The sequence below is a fragment of the Squalius cephalus genome (genome assembly GCF_949319135.1).
Source record: "Squalius cephalus genome assembly, chromosome: 3".
Classification (NCBI taxonomy): Eukaryota; Metazoa; Chordata; class Actinopteri; order Cypriniformes; family Leuciscidae; genus Squalius; species Squalius cephalus.
In genome coordinates, this window is record NC_137124.1 from 27,359,989 (window position 1) to 27,381,184 (window position 21,196).

A 21,196-nucleotide genomic window follows, 5' to 3' on the forward strand; every position below is an offset into this window, starting at 1 on the left:
AGGACAATAGGCAAGCAGCTTGGTGAGAAGGCAACAACTGTTGGCGCAATTATTAGAAAATGGAAGAAGTTCAAGATGACGGTCAATCTCCCTGGGGCTGGGGCACCATGCAAGATCTAACCTCGTGGGGCATCAATGATCATGAGGAAGGTGAGGGATCAGCCCAGAACTACACGGCAGGACCTGGTCAATGACCTGAAGAGAGCTGGGACCACAGTCTCAAAGAAAACCATTAGTAACACACTACGCCGTCATGGATTAAAATCCTGCAGCGCACGCAAACTCAAGCCAGCCAATGTCCAGGCCCATCTGATGTTTGCCAATGACCATCTGGATGATCCAGAGGAGGAATGGGAGAAGGCCATGTGGTCTGATGAGACAAAAATAGAGCTTTTTGGTCTAAACTCCACTCACCGTGTTTGGAGGAAGAAGAAGGATGAGTACAACCCCAAGAACACCATCCCAACCTTGAAGCATGGAGGTGGAAACATCATTCTTTGGGGATGCTTTTCTGCAAAGGGGACAGGACGACTGCACCGTATTGAGGAGAGGATGGATGGGGCCATGTATTGCGAGATCTTGGCCAACAACCTCCTTCCCTCAGTAAGAGCATTGAAGATGGGTCGTGGCTGGGTCTTCCAGCATGACAACGACCCGAAACACACAGACAGGGCAACTAAGGAGTGGCTCCGTAAGAAGCATCTCAAGGTTCTGGCGTGGCCTAGCCAGTCTCCAGACCTGAACCCAATAGAAAATCTTTGGAGGGAGCTGAAAGTCCGTATTGCCCAGCGACAGCCCCGAAACCTGAAGGATCTGGAGAAGGTCTGTATGGAGGAGTGGGCCAAAATCCCTGCAGTGTGTGCAAACCTGGTCAAGAACTACAGGAAACGTATGATCTCTGTAATTGCAAACAAAGGTTTCTGTACCAGATATTAAGTTCTGCTTTTCTGATGTATCAAATACTAATGTCATGCAATAAAATGCTAATTAATTACTTAAAAATCATACAGTGTGATTTTCTGGATTTTTGTTTTATATTTTGTCACCCACAGTTGAAGAGTACCTATGATAAAAATTACAGACCTCATGCTTTGTAAGTGGGAAAATATATATATATATATATATATATATTTTTTTTTTAAAGAACCAGATTTCCAGATTTAAAGGGATAGTTACCCAAAAATGTCATAATTTAATCATGCTCAAGTTGTTCCAAACCTGTATGAATTTCTTTCTTCTGCTGAACACAAATGAAGATATTCTGAAGAATTTCGCTAACCAAACAGTAATTGGTTCCCACTGACTTTTCTGTATGGAAAAATAAATAAATAATACCACGGAAGTCAATGGGGTCCATCAACTGTTTGGTTACCGACATTCTTCAAAATATCTTCTTTTGTGTTCAGCAGAAGAAAGAAACACATACAGGTTTGGAACAACTTGAGGGTAAGTAAATGTCAGAATGACAAAATAAAAAAAAGAACAAATCACCACCTATAGGCTACCCTTATGGTAGCCTACTATTTGAGGGAACAGCCATTTGTAGTGGTGTGACGAAACCATAGTGTTCTCAGATGTAGTTTCGTTCTCAGATGAACTAGACGATGCCGCTAGAGGGCTCCAGTCGTCCGTGTCATGACAGGGAGCTCGTGTGGTGGGCAGCCTGCTGCAGCCCAATCGAGCCCAAAGCCACAAAAGCTGCTTGATGAGACGTACTGGGGGAGATTTTTTTTTTTTTTTTTTTTTTTAATATTACGGAGTACGGTGATGGAAAAATATGAGAATTGAGAAACAAATATTTTTTCTGAAATTTCTCTAGAAATGCCATATTTCAAGCACTCGATTAACTCAAGTAACGTTAGGCTACTACTGACAGCACATGCTTTGCTATTTTCAGTTTTTCTTTGCTATTTTCAGTACCAATGACGTGCAGTTATTATACCCTGTATACGCTCACTAAATGAGGCTTGTAGTTAAGATGTTTGCAATCTAACTCTAATCTAAGGGATGACAATAGAATTATGTTTTTATTTTATTTTACTTAATTTAATTGTACGTAAAGTTATAATCAGCAATATTCGAAATAATGCTGGTTGCAAACATCTGCTTTTTATAGGAAACAGTGTACGCTGTACACTTTATTAAAGGGCTGCTAACCTAATGGTAATAATTATTAAACTGTAAATAGACCGACAAGAACTCGGTCGTTCTGATGCAACTTCTCGCGGATGGATATTAGCCATGGCGACACATTTGTAATCTGTCTTGTTGCCTAGAGATAAGTAAAATGGAGTCTGAAATCGCCTTTAAAGTCCTTCCTTCTCAGCCATGTTGGCTCAACCGGAACTGTCATATGATGTTTGGAGATATATAATGCAGGTCCACTTTGATCCAAAATGTCGTCAGCTGCGTCCTAACCCGAGTTAAGGACGTAACATATTTTTACCCCGCGCCTGATATCTGTGACGCGATTGCGACGGACTCTCGGAGCTCGAGCTCGGAACGGCAGCGGGAGAGAAGTCATCGCTTCTCCTGCTGCTATTTAGCACACTGCGTAGGGTTACAGCAGGTAAGATTATTTCACCATGTTAAACTGCATTTCAATATGTTGCGTATTATATATATTGGTAATGCTCCACATTTACGACTTGAATTGAAAGCTGCTGTTTTAGGCCGTCTTGTCAAGTATTACAAGCGTCTGTAGCCAGGCAAATCAGCCGCGCCTCCTCCCCGGTTTAGCTACAACGGTGCACTAACGTTAGCCTAGCTTAACGCTACCTCGTATTATTTAGGTTACTACCGTCCTTTTTCCTATTGCAGACATATGTGCTTTTGAATTGAATCCACTAAGCACTCATTTGGACCGTTTCATGGCGGTTGTTGTGAAGCAAAAATATTCACGTTGCCTGTAGTTTTCGAGGAAGTGAGAAACCGGGACTAGCGTTTCACTCTTGCGTAAAATGGTGTCCGAGTTAACCAGTCAACAACACTGTATGAGCGGACCGGTCATCTGTTTACATCTCGAATGCGTTAGAATGACACTTTAGACGACGATAACGTTGGTTTTGCCCACTGGATAAAGCCAAATCACGCGTTTCATAACATGAAAAGGAAGCTTATTGTGGATTGTGAGGAAATCGTCGCAAGGAATCACTTTGTAACGTGGGCTGGTTAACGGCAGCCCCAAAGTTACTTTGCGCAAGATTATATCTTGCACTTTCTCAGTGTCGTTTAGCAGCCGGATAACATTAATGTTAGCTGAATCATGCTGAGTAAGGGAAAGGGGTTTGTGCTTCGCTCATAGATGATGGCCCGCCGTGGAGAGAAACCTTTATTGAAATAATAAACTGTCCTTGTTCATTTATTGTATCGTTCGGCTTACTGAAATGATAGGGAGATATAAACATGACTTTGGTATTCAAATTCTTCAGTATTCAGTTTTCTGGTGTCTGGCTTGAGTCATGTGATGGTTAGCTCGTAGCTAGTCAGCTGGCGTCCTGTCATTCCTCTGTTTTCCTGCCATTGTCAAACAATGCGTATTATTTTGATGTCGTTAATATTCTTTAAACAGACATTATAGAAACACCAGGGTCCCTGTCGCCTTCAGGTGGTCGTTTAATACATGACTATAACTAATCGTAAAGCTTGCATTCTAACTTGATTAACTTAAGCCATATGAAGGGGCAAACGTCAAGGGCACACTGCGAGTTTGCACTCAGATCCTTTAAGGTAATTCAAACGAACGAAAAAGTGCATGATCTGAAATGTCCTACAGAATATTGTTGGTGTGCAGTCTTGTCAGACTTTTAAACGTTTTTAAAGAGACATTTTTATGACTTCTGCGTCCATTTCAGATTATTAAGATAGCCGTCATATGAATGTAAACATTGAGGCCTCCGTTACTAATGAGGGCTGAAAGCTAAACTAAAGTGTGTTTCTTTCTGGTCGGTGACTGACAGTCAATGAAAGCGCTGTTCAATACACTGACACTCAGCACTCACTGTAAACGACGAGGAGATGGGCGTGACGGACCTTTTTCAGTTTCAACTGAGTGGAAACAAATGTCTTGTCTACTCCAACACAACAAATGTATTATGTCAGACAGGGAGAGTTTCTTTTTTTTTTATTATTATTATTATAACGTCCACATTTAGTTGTAGCATATTCAAGCTTGGATTTTCTGCTTATGGTGAGATTGAAATGCTGGGGTCATGCTTTGGGAACAGATTAGTCTTTAACAGTCTTGAGTGAAAGTGCATTGATAATTACAGTTCTTGCGTTTTTTCTTAGGCATGTAGAGTTTGTCTTATTCAGAGTGAACCTGTGTGTAGAAGGCATAAACCTTGTTATAAGTTAGGTTGTGGGGCATAGTAAGCATTTGATAATTGTCTCGAAATGCTCATCATACATAGTCATGACATGTAGGACCTGTTTCTTTTAAACTGTCTTTTGAAACTCATGTATTGTCTTGCATAACAAGAAGAGCAGAAAAACTCATAATTAAAGTGGCATTCCAGACATGCTGATCATTCTGCTCATGGGCAATACCAAAATGGTTCACTCAGAAATTAATATTGTCAACTTCGCCCTCACAAATAAGGGAGATTTTGAAGAGCTGCTGTTTTTCATTCAATGAAAGATTTAAGATTGGGATTACTTAAACTTGCGTACTTGGATAAAATATCATAATTAGGGCTGGAACTAGCAAAAAAAAAAATTTTTTCAATAAATCAATTGATTATTTTTCCTGGATAGATTGATTAATCTATTGTTTATTTTCAGAATAGTCGATTGATCCTTTGGTTAATTTACCAATAAATAATAACTGGTCCGTAACTAATCTGTGTATGAACTTTTGCCTAATGATATTATTTATGACAAGATTTATGCAGTTTAGGCCTAATTACTTAAAGCTGCACTGTGTAATTTTTTAAGTTGATTCTTAGCAAAAAACACTTTGTTCTTTCAAAATGATACATGCTCATTAATGTGTAATTACTTCTACCAACTAATCAAGTATTCTCGTAAGCGTAGAATCTGCCATTTAGAATACATACGAGCGAGTCGCTCGAATGGCGGCAGTCATGTTGTGCCTCCAATAAATGAGTCCAATATTGGCGGGAGTTCATCCATTAGATGTTTTAAATAACCAACAACAGTGTTAAATGCTTTGTAAGCGGTTGTAGAGAGTACGTTTGAGCTGTGCATTACCCACTGAAGTTCGTATAAAACTGAATACTGTATGAACGCAGCTGTATTAAGCACAAAATATGGGACTAGCAACCATATTCTTGTGCTGCGTAAAAAAAAAAAAGGGGGTTAGGATTACTGGTCGTTCACACCGCCGGCGGCGAGAGCGTCAAAGTGGCCGGAAGCCATTCATTTTCAATGAGAGCCGGCGGCGAGCTCTGGCGAGGGCGGCGCGTCTTGGACGGCGAGAGCGGCGAGAGGAGTTGAAAACAAGTCAACTTTATGGTAATAAGCTATGACGCGGTTCAGCGGCAACCAATCGGAATGTAGAAGTCCTCCGCCTGGGAGGAAAAAAATCACACATTCTAATCTACGTCAGAGCGTCCCCGAATCTTTCTACGGCGTCGGTGGCAGGGCGGCGAGAGCGAATTTTGCCGCTCTCGCCGGCGGCGGTGTGAACGTACAGTTAGGCAATCAGGTACTGACTTCAACGAGGGGGTTAATAATTTGGCAGGGGGTCGAAATTCGGCACAACACCGGCATGTTTTCTTTTTTCTTTTGCAGCCTCGACGCTGTAGTGTACGCGTTGGTTTTCATTTATACTTATCCGTCGTTATCCTCATTGACGTGCAATTACACATGCAGAGGGAGCATGAGAAACCCGAGGGAGGGGCTCTAGCAGACCAATCACAGCGCTTGCGTCCGTGTAGAATTGACGCGTTGTTACATTTTTGGAGATGTGCACGTCAGGGTACGCCGAAGGGTACGCGTGCTACACACAGCCTACGACGTATCTACGGCGTGAGTTCGACGCAGAAGTATAAATTGGGCTTAATGATTATGTTGACGCTTCGTTCCAGCCCTAATCATAATGCCTTTAAAGTTATTTTTAGAATTTAAATTGTAATGTATTGGAAGTGGTTTGTGAGTTTTCAAAATGAGAACACTATTCATTCAAGCTATTCTTATTACAAAACACATCTTAACAAAATGCATATTTCCCTGTCCTGGTTTACAATTGGTCAATGCATCATGCCAGATGTGCTAAAATGAACAATATAGTTACAGCTACTACAGGGGTGATTTATTATTAAATGAAACCAATTCAAAGATAAAGTGATGATAAATGATTAACAGATAAATAGATGCTTCCATGAATGCTTGTTACTTCCGTTTGACAGTTTCTGCTTTCTGGTGTCATTTAAAATAATTGGTGAGCCTTTCACACACAACCCATAAAGACATTTTTTTATAATGTTGAAGTTATATGTAAGCAAGGAAGTATTTTCTATAGGAAACTTCTTTGATATGTATCTTGCAACAAAATGTTTTAAAATTTTTAAAGTCAACCATGTTCAGGAAAAGGAGGATAAAATGAAATTCACACAAACTGATTCACAAACAGAACTCTCCTCAGTGTTCATTTGTAGAATCACATGCATTTATTTGTGGACCTCTTGTAGGGCTGCATGAGATATCATTTTTAGCTCGATAGATAGTCATCCTTCATCCAAGATAGTCACATCGCGCAGAATGTGCGATGTCAAGTATAGAGATACGCGATCTGTACGGACCAGGCACCAAGGTTCAAAACGCACTAATTCTCTGTTTAATTGCAGAGTTTATTCATCATAGAATAGAAGTTCATCATGTGCATGTGTTTTAGGTCCTGTCAGTTTAAACATTCAAGCGATTTTAAAACATTGAGCGCACAAAGAGAACTCAATTTGGAACTTGTATGCGAACACCAATTTATGTTCTCTTTCTCGTCTATTTGTGCTAACAAACACACACAAAATTGTCAATCCCCATCCTCGTAAACACAGTCACTTATGGCTTACGTGAACGTAAACAACTGAGAAAGAAAATGGATGCATATCATTATATTTATAGTTTTCAGTCACGTGAGCGGTGCGGAACCCTGGAGGGCAAAACATCCATAGAACTGCAACACAAGTTTGTTTTAAGCCACACATATTTAGATCACAAAAAATATCATAAATATCTGAGCAAAATGCATGCATTTTGTGGGCACTTGTGATCCACAGAACCTGCTGCAGTATTCAGTCATTAAAAACAGCGGGACATTCTAAAACACCTATTATGTGAAAAACACTTAAAGTGCTTTATGTACTAAAACAGTGATATTAAAAGATCAAACTCACACACCTTATTGATGATGATGCATACTATATGCGAGCAGATGAGCTATATGAACGCGACGTGCTACATGTTTGTTTTCTATGGATAAACGCTTGATGAGAAACTGTTGCGTTTATATTCTGGGTTCATCTGCTCACTGGTTTATAGTATGCATCATTAATAAGGTGTAAATTGGATGTGTTCTCTAATACAGTATCATTGTCTTACTACATTGGTTCTTAATACAAACCTGGTAAAAATGACTGACGGGCAGGAAAGCCTTGTTTTTGCCCTCCAGGTGGGCTTAACTTTAAGGATGTGATGTGAAAACTATGAATTGGATCCCTTTCAAGGAAGGTCTTTTCACTCTGCGGCCATATTTGCAACACCTCCAGGCAGCTATTTCGGGCATCCAAGTCATATGTATTTGAATGGGGGGAATCCTGAAATCTCAAAAACTGCTTACCGAACTCACTATCAAGTAACATATTTCAAATCAGCAACAAACTTTGACATTAACTGTCCCATAAATGATATTTCTTATGCTCAAATAAATAGTGTTAAAGGGTAACTCTCGCCAAAATGCAACCTGGGGTTAGCAATGCACGGATCCAATCAAAGACTATAGATATAGAAAGATGGTTACTTATGAATAGGAGAAACTGCAACACACAATATGGCGAAATGCGTCCCGCCTACTAAATAAGAGCCAATTGCTGATTGGTAAAGTCATTGTGTCACTGCAGCTGCCGTTAAAAGCTCAGTTTCCCATAGAAACCTAAGACTCGCACTTGGGACTGCACAAATGCGCATTGGATTGTCTAGCCTGAAAAATAAGCTTTTTTTAAAGGGTAACTCTCACCAAAATGCAACCTAGGGTCTTTTTGTTAATCTACCTGAGGCAAACTTTCATTTAAAAGCATAATTAGAATTTTTTTCAAACTTGAAGCTTGTCAAAGTTATTTCAAACTTTCAGACAAGGCTTTTTCAAGCCAACTTCAAAGTTTAAGAACTTTACTCATCTAGTTATTATTAGTAGTAGGCTATTATATGATTATTAATACAGGATGTTACAATTAAAAGAAATCAGAGTCACAGAATTATAGAAGAAAGGCATAGTTACAGGATACTAGTGTTTTTCAAAAGTACTGACTTCGGAACCAAGTCGGTACTGAAATTTTAAAAATGTGACGATCCCAGCATTACCCGCCTCTAGTATTTTGAGCGCTGTTGAACGGATTCTTAAACGCCTCTGATTGTCCATTTTGTTCACGTGCTCAACATAAATCTCTGATTGGCTACAATGATCAACGCTTTAAAAACATGTTAGGCTTGTTCGACTTGAACGGCACTGCACAGACCGATCGGTGAATGACATCAAAGTACCGCGAGAGCGAATAGAAAGTAGACGGCTCCTTATGCTTTTGATTTGCTCTCGCGGTACTTTGATGTCATAAACCGATCGGTCTGTGCAGTGCCGGTTCAAGTCGGACGAACAAGCCTGTTGTCTTCACTGACTTGGTACTGAAGTCAGTATTTTTGACAACACTACAGGATACTGATACTCTCGTCTCATTTTCTCATTTCATTATCAATTTTGGGTGGATGCTTCCAATGTTATGCTCAGCTACAGCACACACTGGAAATGAAAGCGCTGAATTTATTACAAATCCACAATAGTTCAGTAATAAAACAACTTTTGCAACACACGCAACATTTTTTTGTTAAACTTGACTTTTTAAATATCAACATATAAATGTATCATATATCAAATATCATGTGCATTAAAAGTCTCAAAATATCAACATGCATTATTATTTTGTTTTAAATATTTGTATTTTCCTTTGAATGCCATGACACACTTAGTTTCAGAAAGGGCTTTCTGGGTACTTTCATAAAGCCTAAAGAATTTAGGTTTGCGCCAAAATCTACACTGTGAAAGCACCTTGAAATACTTTGCATTATGGACCACTATCTATTTTAATGTATTGTCTTCATAAGTCTTGTGGTCTAAATTGGTTTATCAGTTTTTGCCAAGAGCCTGTTGCCAGCTGAAGTTCTGAACACACTTTGCTGCTGTGATGATTGACAAAGGTCTTTTCTAGACTAATATCTTGAAAGACTGTGGATTAGGCATATAATAAGACTTGGTATATTAATTGCTCTAGAGCAAAAAACATTTAGTATGAAACTAAATGCTATTTTTTTTTTCTCTCTCTCTCTCAGGTTGAGCCTGGAACCAGCTGTCCTCCAAGATGAACCCTTATGAGTGAACGTGAGCCTATTCAGTAAGCTGTTAGCTTCCAGTGGTCAAAGCCATGCCTGAAGATTAGAGCCTCTCTCTTGCTTACAGCAATACAAATATACAGAAGAATCTACATGACTCTTCATGTAGACCTTCCTGTGTTTGTCCTGCTGGATTGAGTCCTTCCTCCCCTACTATAATATCAGCTCTGTCCTTTTCATACCACTCCGTCTTGCACTTTCATGTCCACCTGGGAACATGCAGCTGCATTTAAGAATGGCTCCAACCTAGTCTCATGCGTCCAATGAGTGGAGAGTCAGACGGCCCTGCTCCTGAAAGAGTCTCGCGGGCCTTCCCTTTGACAGGCCCTGTGTCCTCCTCAGAGATGTCCTCACTGCAGTCACTAGGGCCAGTGCAGAGCTGGCTGGGTCAAGAGTTGGAGAAATGTGGCATAGATGCAATGATCTACACCCGCTATGTCCTTAGTCTGCTACTGCACGACAGCTATGACTATGACCTGCAGGACCAGGTATAGTGAAAACGAAAAATTTTGTTCTTTGTTTTTAATATTTTCAGTGACTTGTTTTGTATTTTAAGTGACTACAATTCTAATAAAATATCTTAAAGCAGTAGTTTACCCAAAATTGTAAAAGTGTATAACAGGTGTGCAGTAAGTTTTATGAAGTCATACAATATATTTGTTTTTAATGTAAACCAACTTTAATGAAATCATTCTAGCAGTTTTTTTGAATTGTGGTTGATCAGTTAATACAGGAGCATTTAATACATTTTATGTATTTAGTAGTACCAGTAGTTCTCTCCCTTTTATTTTATTTTTTTTGCATTCAGTTTAAGGCTTCAAGTAATAAATGTTTTGATACTCTATTAATCTGTAGACTATTTCTGCAATTATTCAGACAAAAAAAACCACACCAAACCACATGTATACTTAGCAACTTTCCTTGTGCACAGGAGAATGACATCTTCCTGGGCTGGGAGAAAGGAACAGGGAAGAAATGGGGGAAGAGCAAGAAGAAGGGAGGGCCTGACCTTAGTCTTGAAGAGATGAAGAAACAAGCTGCTGTGCAATGTTTGCGTTCAGCATCTGATGAAGTAAGACCCTTACTTCAAGGAATTTATCAAATGTGTTGTGTTGTTTTGTATTCCTACAACCTTATTCACACCACTGTTGTGAGTTTGTGTTGTGAGATTAGTGGAGCAAAGAATGGTTAAACAATCAAGAATAGCTCTCCTCATTAAGACTAAAAAAATTCCACTTAGGGCTCTAGTAATGTGGCTTTGCACTCATTACTCAAAGCCTTTAACAGTGATTATGCTTATTTCTGTAAAAAAATTCACCAGAACTAGTTCACAGGTATTCAACAATGTGGTTAATGTTATCGTTTTCTGTATATTTTGAGCTTTCAAATCAAAGAGTAATTTTTAAAACAAATTTTATATTTAGTTCCTATTTTTTATGAAAACTATTCCTTTTTCTGTGTGATTTGTATTTTGATCTATTTATTAATTTTATAAATCACACAGAAAGGTGATTTGTATAATTTCCCCTGCAACTAAGTTTAAATTACTGTTTTGTTCTCCTTCAGAATTCTGGAATTGAAAGCTTGGTCGAGGAGCTTTGCTCTAAACTCAAGGATATTCAAAATAAACATGCAGGTTGGTCTCATGCAGGTTATGCAAAAATTGCATTGTCCAACTACAGTTGTAACTGTGTATCGCAGTGATTGCTATTACTGTCTTACAGAAAAAGAAAAGCAAGGAAATAAAAAATCTGATATATCTCAGTCTCCTGAACCAGATGAATCCCTTTCTTCTAAGGACCAGGTTGAGATGTAAGTAAAGTCTGTAATTAATAATGTGGATTGTTGCACAGCAGGTTATGATCTCTATGTAAATAATGAATAGTATGCAATGTAGCCTTTATTAAACCAGAAAAGGCTGTGATTAAATATATAGTCTGTGTGCTGCATGCTTCAAAGTTAATGGGCAGTGTTTTATTTTGAGAGCCTAGTGAGTGTACTTGCATAACATAATAAATAGAGATGAGAAATTTCTGTTGTTGTATGATTACAACAGCAGTCTCAAATAGTAACATTAAAGGGGTGGTTCAGGATTTTGGACATCGGACCTCATTTCCAAGTTAGCCTGGGTGTTATTTATCAGTGGAGACAGTTTTCAAAAAATTTCACCCAGTCCTTCCAGTTGCATAGTTCGCCGGTGCTAGGCTAGCGCGAGTCAACGGTAACTGCTAGCCAGCCATTCCACAGTACACCAAAAGCAAATCAATTATAACGCCAGACTATCGATGTAAATGTCTGTTGAGAGAATAATGTTAGAAATCAAAATACCCTTTCATCGCATTGCAATAGTTATACTTTGTTCCCTGTATTTATTAGCACAGTCTACAGCAGCGGCGGAGTGATATTAAGTTACCTAGGCAACCGAGACTACTACTAGCTAGCTAGATGTCCCGACTGTAGTGCGCTTCTGTTCTGTGTTTACTTTTCGGCGCAGTACTAACCGGAGCAAAGTAAAATTCCGCCGCTGCTGAGAAACTAGTTCCTGTAAATGTCATGCGATCATTGAGATGCAAGAGTAGTTTGATTTCTAACATTATTCTCTCAACAGACATTTACATCGATAGTCTGGCGTTATAATTCATTTGCTTTTGGTGTACTGTGGAGTGGGTAAAACTGTTTTAATGGCAGGCTAACAGATACCGTTGACTCGCGCTAGCCTAGCACCGGCGAACTATGCAACTGGGAGGACTGGGTGAAAATTTTTGAAAACTGTCTCAACTGATAAATAACACCCAGGCTAACTTGGAAATTAGGTCCGATGTCCAAAATCCTGAACCACCCCTTTAAGATGACCTAATGTAGTATTTGAAGTTATTGCTCTTATTTAATTTTCTTATTATGATTTATAGTAAAATAATAATTATTGTTATTGTTGTTGTTGTTGTTGTTATTATTATTATTATTATTATTATTATTATTATTATTATTATTATTATTATTATTATTATTCCCTCTTAGGTACTATGAAGCCTTTCCACCTCTGTCAGAAAAATCAGTTTGTCTCCAAGAAATTATGACAGTGTGGAACAAAGCTAAAGCCTGCGCATATTCCAGCTCATCATCATCTGCTGTCCCTCAAACAAGCACAGACACATCCTCTCCAAAAGACTGCACCAGCGAAGGTGAAGCCTTTAAAGACCGAACAGTTGATGCACCCAGTTCCACCTTCACAACCAGCGAGAGGGCCCAGCAGCGACGCATTAAGAGGGAGAAGGAAAACCGATTCCATGGAAATGCAACAGGAGTGCCTGATGATCAGGTTGCACCTCATAGTAAGAGGCAGGCCAGACACCGATCTGAGGGAAGGTTCCGTCCCAGATCATGGTCATCTGGCTCGAGTGAGGCTGGCTCAAGCTCCAGTGGTAACCAGGGTGACCAGACCCCTAGTTGCAAAGCAGTCCGCATAAGACACAAGTCTCGAGAGGTCAGCAGCAGAAACAAAAGAGGCCGCAGTGGCAGTGGACAGGTCAAACTGGCCCTAAAAGTCATCGACAAAGAGGAACGGAAAAATGCACGTGGCAACGTCAGTACCACTGGAGGCCCACCTAAGCAGCAGCACTACATGAAGAAAGGCAAGAGACCTCTGAGGGAGATCCGCAAAGATGCTAATCTAGTTGAGGCACAGGAGTCAGGAGGAGAGGCTAATAGAAAGGAATATATGGAGGAGCCTCTTTGGTACACAGAGCCCATCTCAGAGTACTTTGTCCCTCTCAGTAGAAGTAAATTAGAGACAAAGTATCGGAGTACAGAAGACTCTTCCAATGACTTAGCTATGTCCATTGATGTGGACTGTCTATCGGAGAGAATTCAAGGAATCTGCATTGCAAATTCTTGTTTTCAAAGGGCATACCTTGCAGCAGGCACTTTTGTGGATGGCCACTTCATTGAAGTGCCCGGTGAAGGTGACGAAGAGGCTCCTGAACTGAATGGGATTCCAAACTGCCATCCTCCTGAAGATGGTCAAGATTTAGATGATGAGCATCTGTCTGAATTCACTCACTTCTATGAAGTTGATCTTTATCAATCCATATTGGATCCTAGTGCCTCAGATGCGGTACAAGAAAGTCGAATCCTGAACATGATTCGACAGAAGAGCATTGAGCGAAAACACTTTGAAGCAGGATGTGTAGTTTTAGATGGCCTTGAGCTGCAAGGGGAAAGTGCAATAAGGGTTGATTCTCTGGGAGCTTCAGAAGCAGATGTTTCTATCACTCAAGATATGGAAAACATTGCTCAAGTCTGGGAGTGCTGTTCATCTTCTAGCTTGGAGGATTTGGAGGGAGAAAGTTGTCCTGGTGACTCTCCAGTCAGGCTCTCCCCAATGTTGGATAGTGTTCCATTTAATTTTAGCAAACTATCTGGAGCTTTTGTAGGGCATCATCTCCAAGAAGCCAGTGGTAGCATCTCTGACCTAAACTCCTGCTTTTCACTTTTTGAGTTGCAGTACGATAGCCCTTCCTTTTCTTTTCCCTGTGACTCTCTCACAGCAGGTCAGGACAATGTAGATTCAAGTAGCTGTTTAGATCCACAAAGAAACAAACAATCCCGTTTGCTAATTTGGACCAAAAACAGTGCCTTTGATGAAACAGAACACTGCTCTAACTTATCAACGAGGACCTGCAGTCCATGGTCCCACTCAGAGGAGACACGGTCAGATAGTGAGCAGATCAATGCTCTGGCAGATGAATCTGTTTTGTTTGGCAATGAAGAGGTCAGTTGTATCTCCCTTATCCCACCTTTATGCCTAGAGGAGGAGCTTTTAGATTTATTTCAAGAGAACTCGAGTCACCAGCAGGAAGAAACAAATATAGGCGCAGAGTCCAACCAGCCCTTCAATAAGAAATCGAAATTGGAGTCTGTATGTGGCATAGCATTAGAGCAGGATGAGAGTAAACTCTATAATGCTGTTGTGTTTTCAGATGTCCCAAATCAACAAAGTGATGAATACACCTCAGGGATAATAAAAGACATTTGGATGGCTATTGGAGATAGAGACTGTGTCTTAACACTTGGGGTAAAGAATACAGGGGAGCACTTCTTTTCAGAGGAGGCTCCTGGCTACCAATGCAGCTGTCTTGACAAGGATGTAAAAGGTGAAATTATTCAAAAGAAAGATGTGCCGTGTTCGGAGTATCATCTTTGGGATGGGCAGAAAGAGGATGAGGGACTTCCTAAAAACAAGCTCTCTAAAATAAATGATGGGGATTACACAACACCGGCCAAGCCCTGGAATTGTAATTCGCAGGACAGCACCTCATTTATCCTCGGTGGGGTTTATGGAGAACTGAAGACTCTAAGTGGCGACAGAGAATGGGCTATGGTTCCACCTGGTGATGCTTGTGGCAGTTTGTTGCAGTGTGCAGCAGCCACATCTTCTGACATGGTAACCATTGCAGGAGCGGATGTGTTCATGAACACGAGCAGTCGCTTTGCTCCTGGCCACAGGCCGTTGTGGAGACCTCTTGTGTCCCTTGGTCAAAATGAGCAGACTTCCAAGGGACCAGGGGATGGTTTGAATAAGGGATTTTCTGTTGTCTTCCATGAAGATTTACTGGGATCATGCGGAGGGTTCCGTGGAGAAGAGTCAGGACTAGATTACCCATTTTCATCCTTTGATTTAAACAACCCTTTTTCCCAGGTCCTGCATGTGGAGTGCTCCTTTGAGCCAGAGGATATGGCCTCGTTCAGTCCGGGATTCAAGCCAAAATCCATATTATGCTCAGACAATGAGCCCTTTTGCCCTTGGTTATATGGCATCAATCGGACTCAGTATCGGGCCATTCGAATTTCCCCAAGGACCCATTTCCGGCCAATATCTGCCTCTGAACTGTCACCAGGTGGGTGCAGTGAGTCAGATGTAGAGTCTGAGAAAGAGGAAGCAAGTCTTCCAGTTGGTCAAGCAGACCTCTTTGATGACCCACAGGCTGACCTCAAGCCTCTTGAGGAGGACGCAGAGTGTGAGGGCCCTTACTATGGGAAATCTGAGCTGGAGTCTGGGAAGTTTCTACCAAGATTAAAGAAGTCTGGCATGGAGAAGAGTGCCCAGACGTCACTCGATTCACAGGAGGGTGGGAGCACCCTTTTGCCGATTTCTGAACAAGAGATTTGTGTACATTGTGAGGCGGCAGTGGTTTCGACGCCATGTTCTCATGTGCAGTCCTCTGTTCAACAAGAAGAATGCAGCAAAGAGACAGAGTCTTGCAAATGTGCTGCAACTGATCAGATTCCTAAAGCTGGGGAGTCACTTGATGTTGCTCAAGATATGCATGAGGTAAGTGACTACAGAGCCAGTCTATGACCAAACTGTCACCTTCAGATACATGCATATGGACAATTGTACAATAGATTAACATGTCTTTAGCTGTTAATATTTATTGGTATAACCTGCACTTACTGAATTCACATATACCATGACTGTACTTGATATTGTTTAGTGATAAAAAAAAAAAAAAACACTTACTTTGTCTCCTTACTTCAACAGTTTCCTCTGTTGAATTTTGGAGAACAGTGCTTAACTAATATGCAGCAAGAAGAGTGCTGGTGGCAGAGTACTCTATGTTCTCCTTTATTTCCAGGTTCTCAGTGTGGAGGTAAGAAGAATACACAATTGAATTGTTTTAGATACTGGGAAGTTAATTGTACTCTGCTTTGACAAACCCATTAAGTTATAATAGATAATAATCATGATCAATTTAAATGTAAAGTTGTAGGCACTACATTGAATGGAATTTGCATAATACTAAATGTTGTAATTTTTTTTTTCTTTTTTTTCCTTTATTTTCTTTTAGGAAGCAGTAATGTATGAATCTTTTGCTTAACGTGGAAGCATACCAATGCTATTCCTCCTATCACTTTCAACCATAAACCAGAGGAGGGATAGGAGGAGCCTGACAAGAACAGTGAGCCCTGGGCCTACAGTGGGTTCTTACTTAACCACCCTGTCCTAAGCCCTATTATTCCTCAGTTCATCTAAAATGGTGTATCAGCAAGAGGAAAACATGGCAATAGGTTGAACATACAGATAGATGATTCTGGTCAACAGCATATATTATAGACCTGTTTTGATTCTGTTAAGTCCAAGGTTGATCAATTTTGAAAAGAATAAAAAGGCATAGTTAAGCATTAAGATTTGTTCTTTATTTACCCCTTATAGATTTTAGCTTCACTTTTATGTTTGATCTAGGATACACTATAACTGTGGTCCTACTGATTGTGCATGTGCTTGTGAACCTAGTCTCAGTCCTTCTAATAGTCAAAGTTTCTGTGACCGAACTATGAATACTCAGAAGTCAGGTTGAAAGCACTACGATTGCAACACCCCCTTCCCCTGCCAGATAATTTTGCTTTTTGTCTTATTTTTTCCTTCTAAATGACTTGTAGAGGATAGAGTTGTGTGAGGTTTGGTGTGTTGAAAGAAAATTGCTTTTGTCCCCTACCATGCTGCTTTGAAAACATCTTAAAGAAATAAAGCAGGGTAATATATAGAAAGTGTAATAAAACAATAAGCAAACTGAAATAATTAAAATAGAAGGTTAATGTAAAAACAGAGCTTTGCCCTTGAAATCTGAAGTTGCTTTCTTTGCTTGAGTTTCCCTTTTAATACAGCCATTTTGAAAAAGGTTTAACAATTTGCTAGGTTATTTTTTTTTTCACTTTAGGTTTAAACATTTAAAAAAAAAAAATATATATATTGTCAGTTTGGTTTGATTTGTGAAGTTACCTTTCATAAAAGTTAATTTTGGAGAGAGTTGTGGTGTCAAAGAATAGTTTACATTTTCCTGAATACAAGTATGGCAAGATATCTGGAAAGCATGTAAAATATAAATGCTGCAGATAATGGAAAAATAGTTAACAGAATATTTTGACCCAAATATATAATTTAAAATAAGTTGTTTAAGTCTTTAAAAAATATATTACACAATACAGTTGATAGTGTATATCTGTTGCAGTTTGGCATTATAGCCATAACTTTGTATTGTTTCTTTAAGGTTAGTGTAAATTTTGTGCTTTTCAGTTAATTTTTTTTCCCCTTTCTTTAATCAACAAGATTGTGACCACTGATTATTCATATAACATGGCTTGATTACTTTATTCTTTTAACAAGAAAATTGCTAATTTCCAGTAACAGCATTTGATTGCTTGAAGGTAGTTTATTTCATGTTCTTTACCTCCTACTTGTTTTAGAAATCTGTGGCTGTTTCAGTGTGAACTTAGGCATCATAATCGTGGCATGGACAGTGCCTATAGCAAGATCTAATATGAAGAGGGGTTTATAAAAGCAATATAGTATTTTGGCACACAATAACTCTACAACCTTATGATATTGATGTATTTTTGTGTTTAAGTCTAAGAGGAACGTACATGGGGTTTATTTTTGAAATGTTACTTTAATTTAATCTCATTCCCCTCTGTTTTCTTATGAATAAGACCCAAATTACTTTTCCTGCAAAGTTTGAAAGGTTGCTTGCCTATTTAATTTTAATGGCTGTGGAATGAAAGGTGGAATTGGGGTACGGTGTAACGCTTTTATGTTCATAATGCAAAATCCAGTCCATCCTAAATTTGTTTTGTGATCTAATACCATCTTTTACACCTGTGACTTATCTATTCCCTTTTGTCTGCTTCTTGACCTTAACAGATCGAACCTAGCTTTAATCTGGCCTGGATGATTCAGTTTTGTGTTTTGTTACAAATATTACAAGTGAGAAATTACAAAATTGACATTTTAATTTTGTTTTTGTTTTTTGAAAAATGTTAGTGTGCTTTTTTTTTTCTTTTTTTTTTTTTTCCTCTGTACCAATGTGGGAAACTTTGTTTTAAAGCATTACTTGTTAAATATTTTCAGGGGGAATTTGAATGTGACAATGAAATGGGAAATAATAATGCCCCATCAGCACTAACTAAAAAATTCCTTTGAAAAAACGATTCCTTAATTTGGCACAAGGATTTAAGTTTTTAAACTTGCTTTGGCATCAAATGTCAAAAAACAAAACAAAAAAAAAATGCCCCTTTGCAAGAGAATTTATTTTGTTGACCTGCTCTGAGATGCATTTTGGGTTAATTTGCAAAAAAAAAAAAAAGTAGAGTATTTTATATATTGGTGCTAACATTCATACACCATGTCTAAGATGTAATCTTTAGATGTGTATAAGAAAATTGTATGCACTCTTAGTCCTTCTAAAAGATTTGTGCTTATTTTAACAGAAACAGGTCTAAGGTTTGAAGTGTATGATTCTAGACTGTATGGAAATGGCTGTAGACCATAACCTTGGAGAGATGATTTTGTATGACCCAGTTTGAAACGGCTTGTGTGTTTGTGTTTCCCCACATTATTTCCTCATTGTGGTTATGGGAGTGTGATTATTGTTTTACAAAGAACCTAAATATCCAGTTAATAGAAATGTTTAGTGGTAGAAAACAAGGCACTAAGAAAAGATTTTACTGTATGGTATAACTGGGTAGAGCAGCACCTGGGTGCCTTTATTGGATTTAGTTGACAATTAACATGTTACAATTCACTTTCATTTTTTCAAATTTAAAATACTGTCAGAGATTCCAAAATGCAATTACACATTTTTGGCATCACTTTCTCTAATCAAAATCTAAATTAACTCTTGTTCTGTCGAGCCCTTGGAGTGAAATGTTGCCATCCTCCAAAGTTGTTTCTTGTATTAGTTGGACTTTTGTTCATTAAGAAACTTAATTGTTTATGGTGGGTGGGGGACAGAGGACAAAAGCATTTTTCAAATTTAAGCATTTTGAGAAAATGCATAAATATTATAGTGAATGTGTGATGGTGAAATATAACAAAACAGCATAAGCAGATTATTTAGTTACATAAATTTGAATCAGTTCCTCTTTTAGTTTGAACAGACTCATTTTAAAATGAAAAAAGTGACATACTTTATCTTTCAAGTCTAGTTCTGTGTGTGAGGTGGTATGATTGCTGGAGAAAGTACTCATGTCTGTGGGAGAAATTGCATTATTTGCATTCTTTTCTTAGGTTTTGGTTTGGTCAATACATTTGGAGAGGATGACTTTCAAGTCTGTACTTGCAGGTTTAAGTTTTGATTGCAATGTTGTATAAGTTTTAAAGCAAAACTCTCTCCATTTCATCTCTGTAACAGCTCCTTAATTGGAGCCTAAACCTGTATTTTTCCTCTGAATACCTGATGAAAGTCACCGAACCCAAACACAGACAAAGTTGGTTGCATTGTTCTAATGCCATGTACATCTGAGTACATCATTTTGTTTCCATTGTGAAGTTTCTAAACCTTTAATAAACATCAAAAAAGTTCATAGTAGTTCTGTTTCTTAGTGACGGCTAGAGATATTTCTGAAATATTTTGAAAAATACTGATAATCAGTAACCAGGTAGCTACATGTTGAATTGCCCTGGTTTTCTAGGTACACATTAAATTCTGACCCTGAGCCAACCTGGTTATGACAAAATCAGGCAGAGGGAAATGCTTAATCTGTTAGTGGATCCCTGACCTTAAAGACTGTGACTATGACTTTTCACAGAAAATGACATTACAAACTAATTTGCCTTTTAAAGAATATTCGTACTATTTTCTCTCAGTGCTTTGAGTAAGCCTAATAAATTGTTATAGCCAGCAGGCCCAGCACCATGTTATAGCCTAGGTGCTCCAGAGGTTGAAAGTTTTGTAGCACAGGCCACACAATTGTAGCACACGTATTAAACATCTGTTCCCATCTCTGAAAACAACCACAAGTGCAGTTCATCACTTAAACAGGCATGTGACGGACAAAATACATTAATGTTCCATACAGGGCACGCAAAATCCAAACCTTAACAAGAAATGTTTTCAGCCAAACATTGACTGACTGGCAGACTGCTCTTGCTTAACATTAAATCTATTTTGTTTTTATATAGCCCAATATGACTAATCACAATCACAACAACACCCATCATTTTTGGTCGAGTATCGCTTTTTCCTATAAATCATTAGAAAGGTCTAAAGTTTTATAAAAAAATTCTAAAAAAAAAGATCTGTGATGGTAATTTAAAAAATTGTATGCATCCACTGAGAAATAAAAAACTCCTGCACACTTCTCTATAATATTAATAATAATTTGTTACATTTATATAGCGCTGGGTACTCAAAGCACTTTACATATGGAAGGGGGGAATCTCCTCAACCACCACCAATGTGCAGCATCCACCTGGATGATACGACGGGTCGGCAGCCATATTGCGCCAGAACGCCCACCACACACCAGCTTATTGGTGGAGAAGAGACAGAGTGATGAAGCCAATCAGTATGTATGGGGATGATTAGGAGGCCATGGGGCAAATTTGGCCAGGATGTCGGGGTTAAACCCCTACTCTTTTTCCGAAGGACATCCAGGGATTTTTAATGACCACAGAGAGTCAGGTCCTCAGTTTAACGTCTCATCCGAAGGATGGTGCTCTTTGACAGTATAGTGCCCCCATCACTATACTGGGGCGTTAGGTCCCACACAGACCACAGGGTGAGCACCCCCTGCTGGCCTC

At 39.1% G+C, this 21,196-nt stretch overlaps 1 protein-coding gene across 1 annotated transcript; it reads left to right on the top strand.

Annotated features, from left to right (window-relative positions):
* The first annotated feature begins 1,630 nt into the window (after positions 1-1,630).
* Positions 1,631-19,975, top strand: kiaa0232 (KIAA0232). The gene is made up of 8 exons (XM_079865155.1): positions 1,631-2,569; positions 9,559-10,106; positions 10,550-10,690; positions 11,185-11,254; positions 11,343-11,430; positions 12,637-15,949; positions 16,160-16,268; positions 16,467-19,975. Exons 2-8 carry the CDS (start codon positions 9,873-9,875, stop codon positions 16,481-16,483), a joined length of 3,972 nt encoding a protein of 1,323 aa, XP_079721281.1. The 5' UTR covers positions 1,631-2,569; positions 9,559-9,872; the 3' UTR covers positions 16,484-19,975.
* The last annotated feature ends 1,221 nt before the right edge of the window (positions 19,976-21,196 follow it).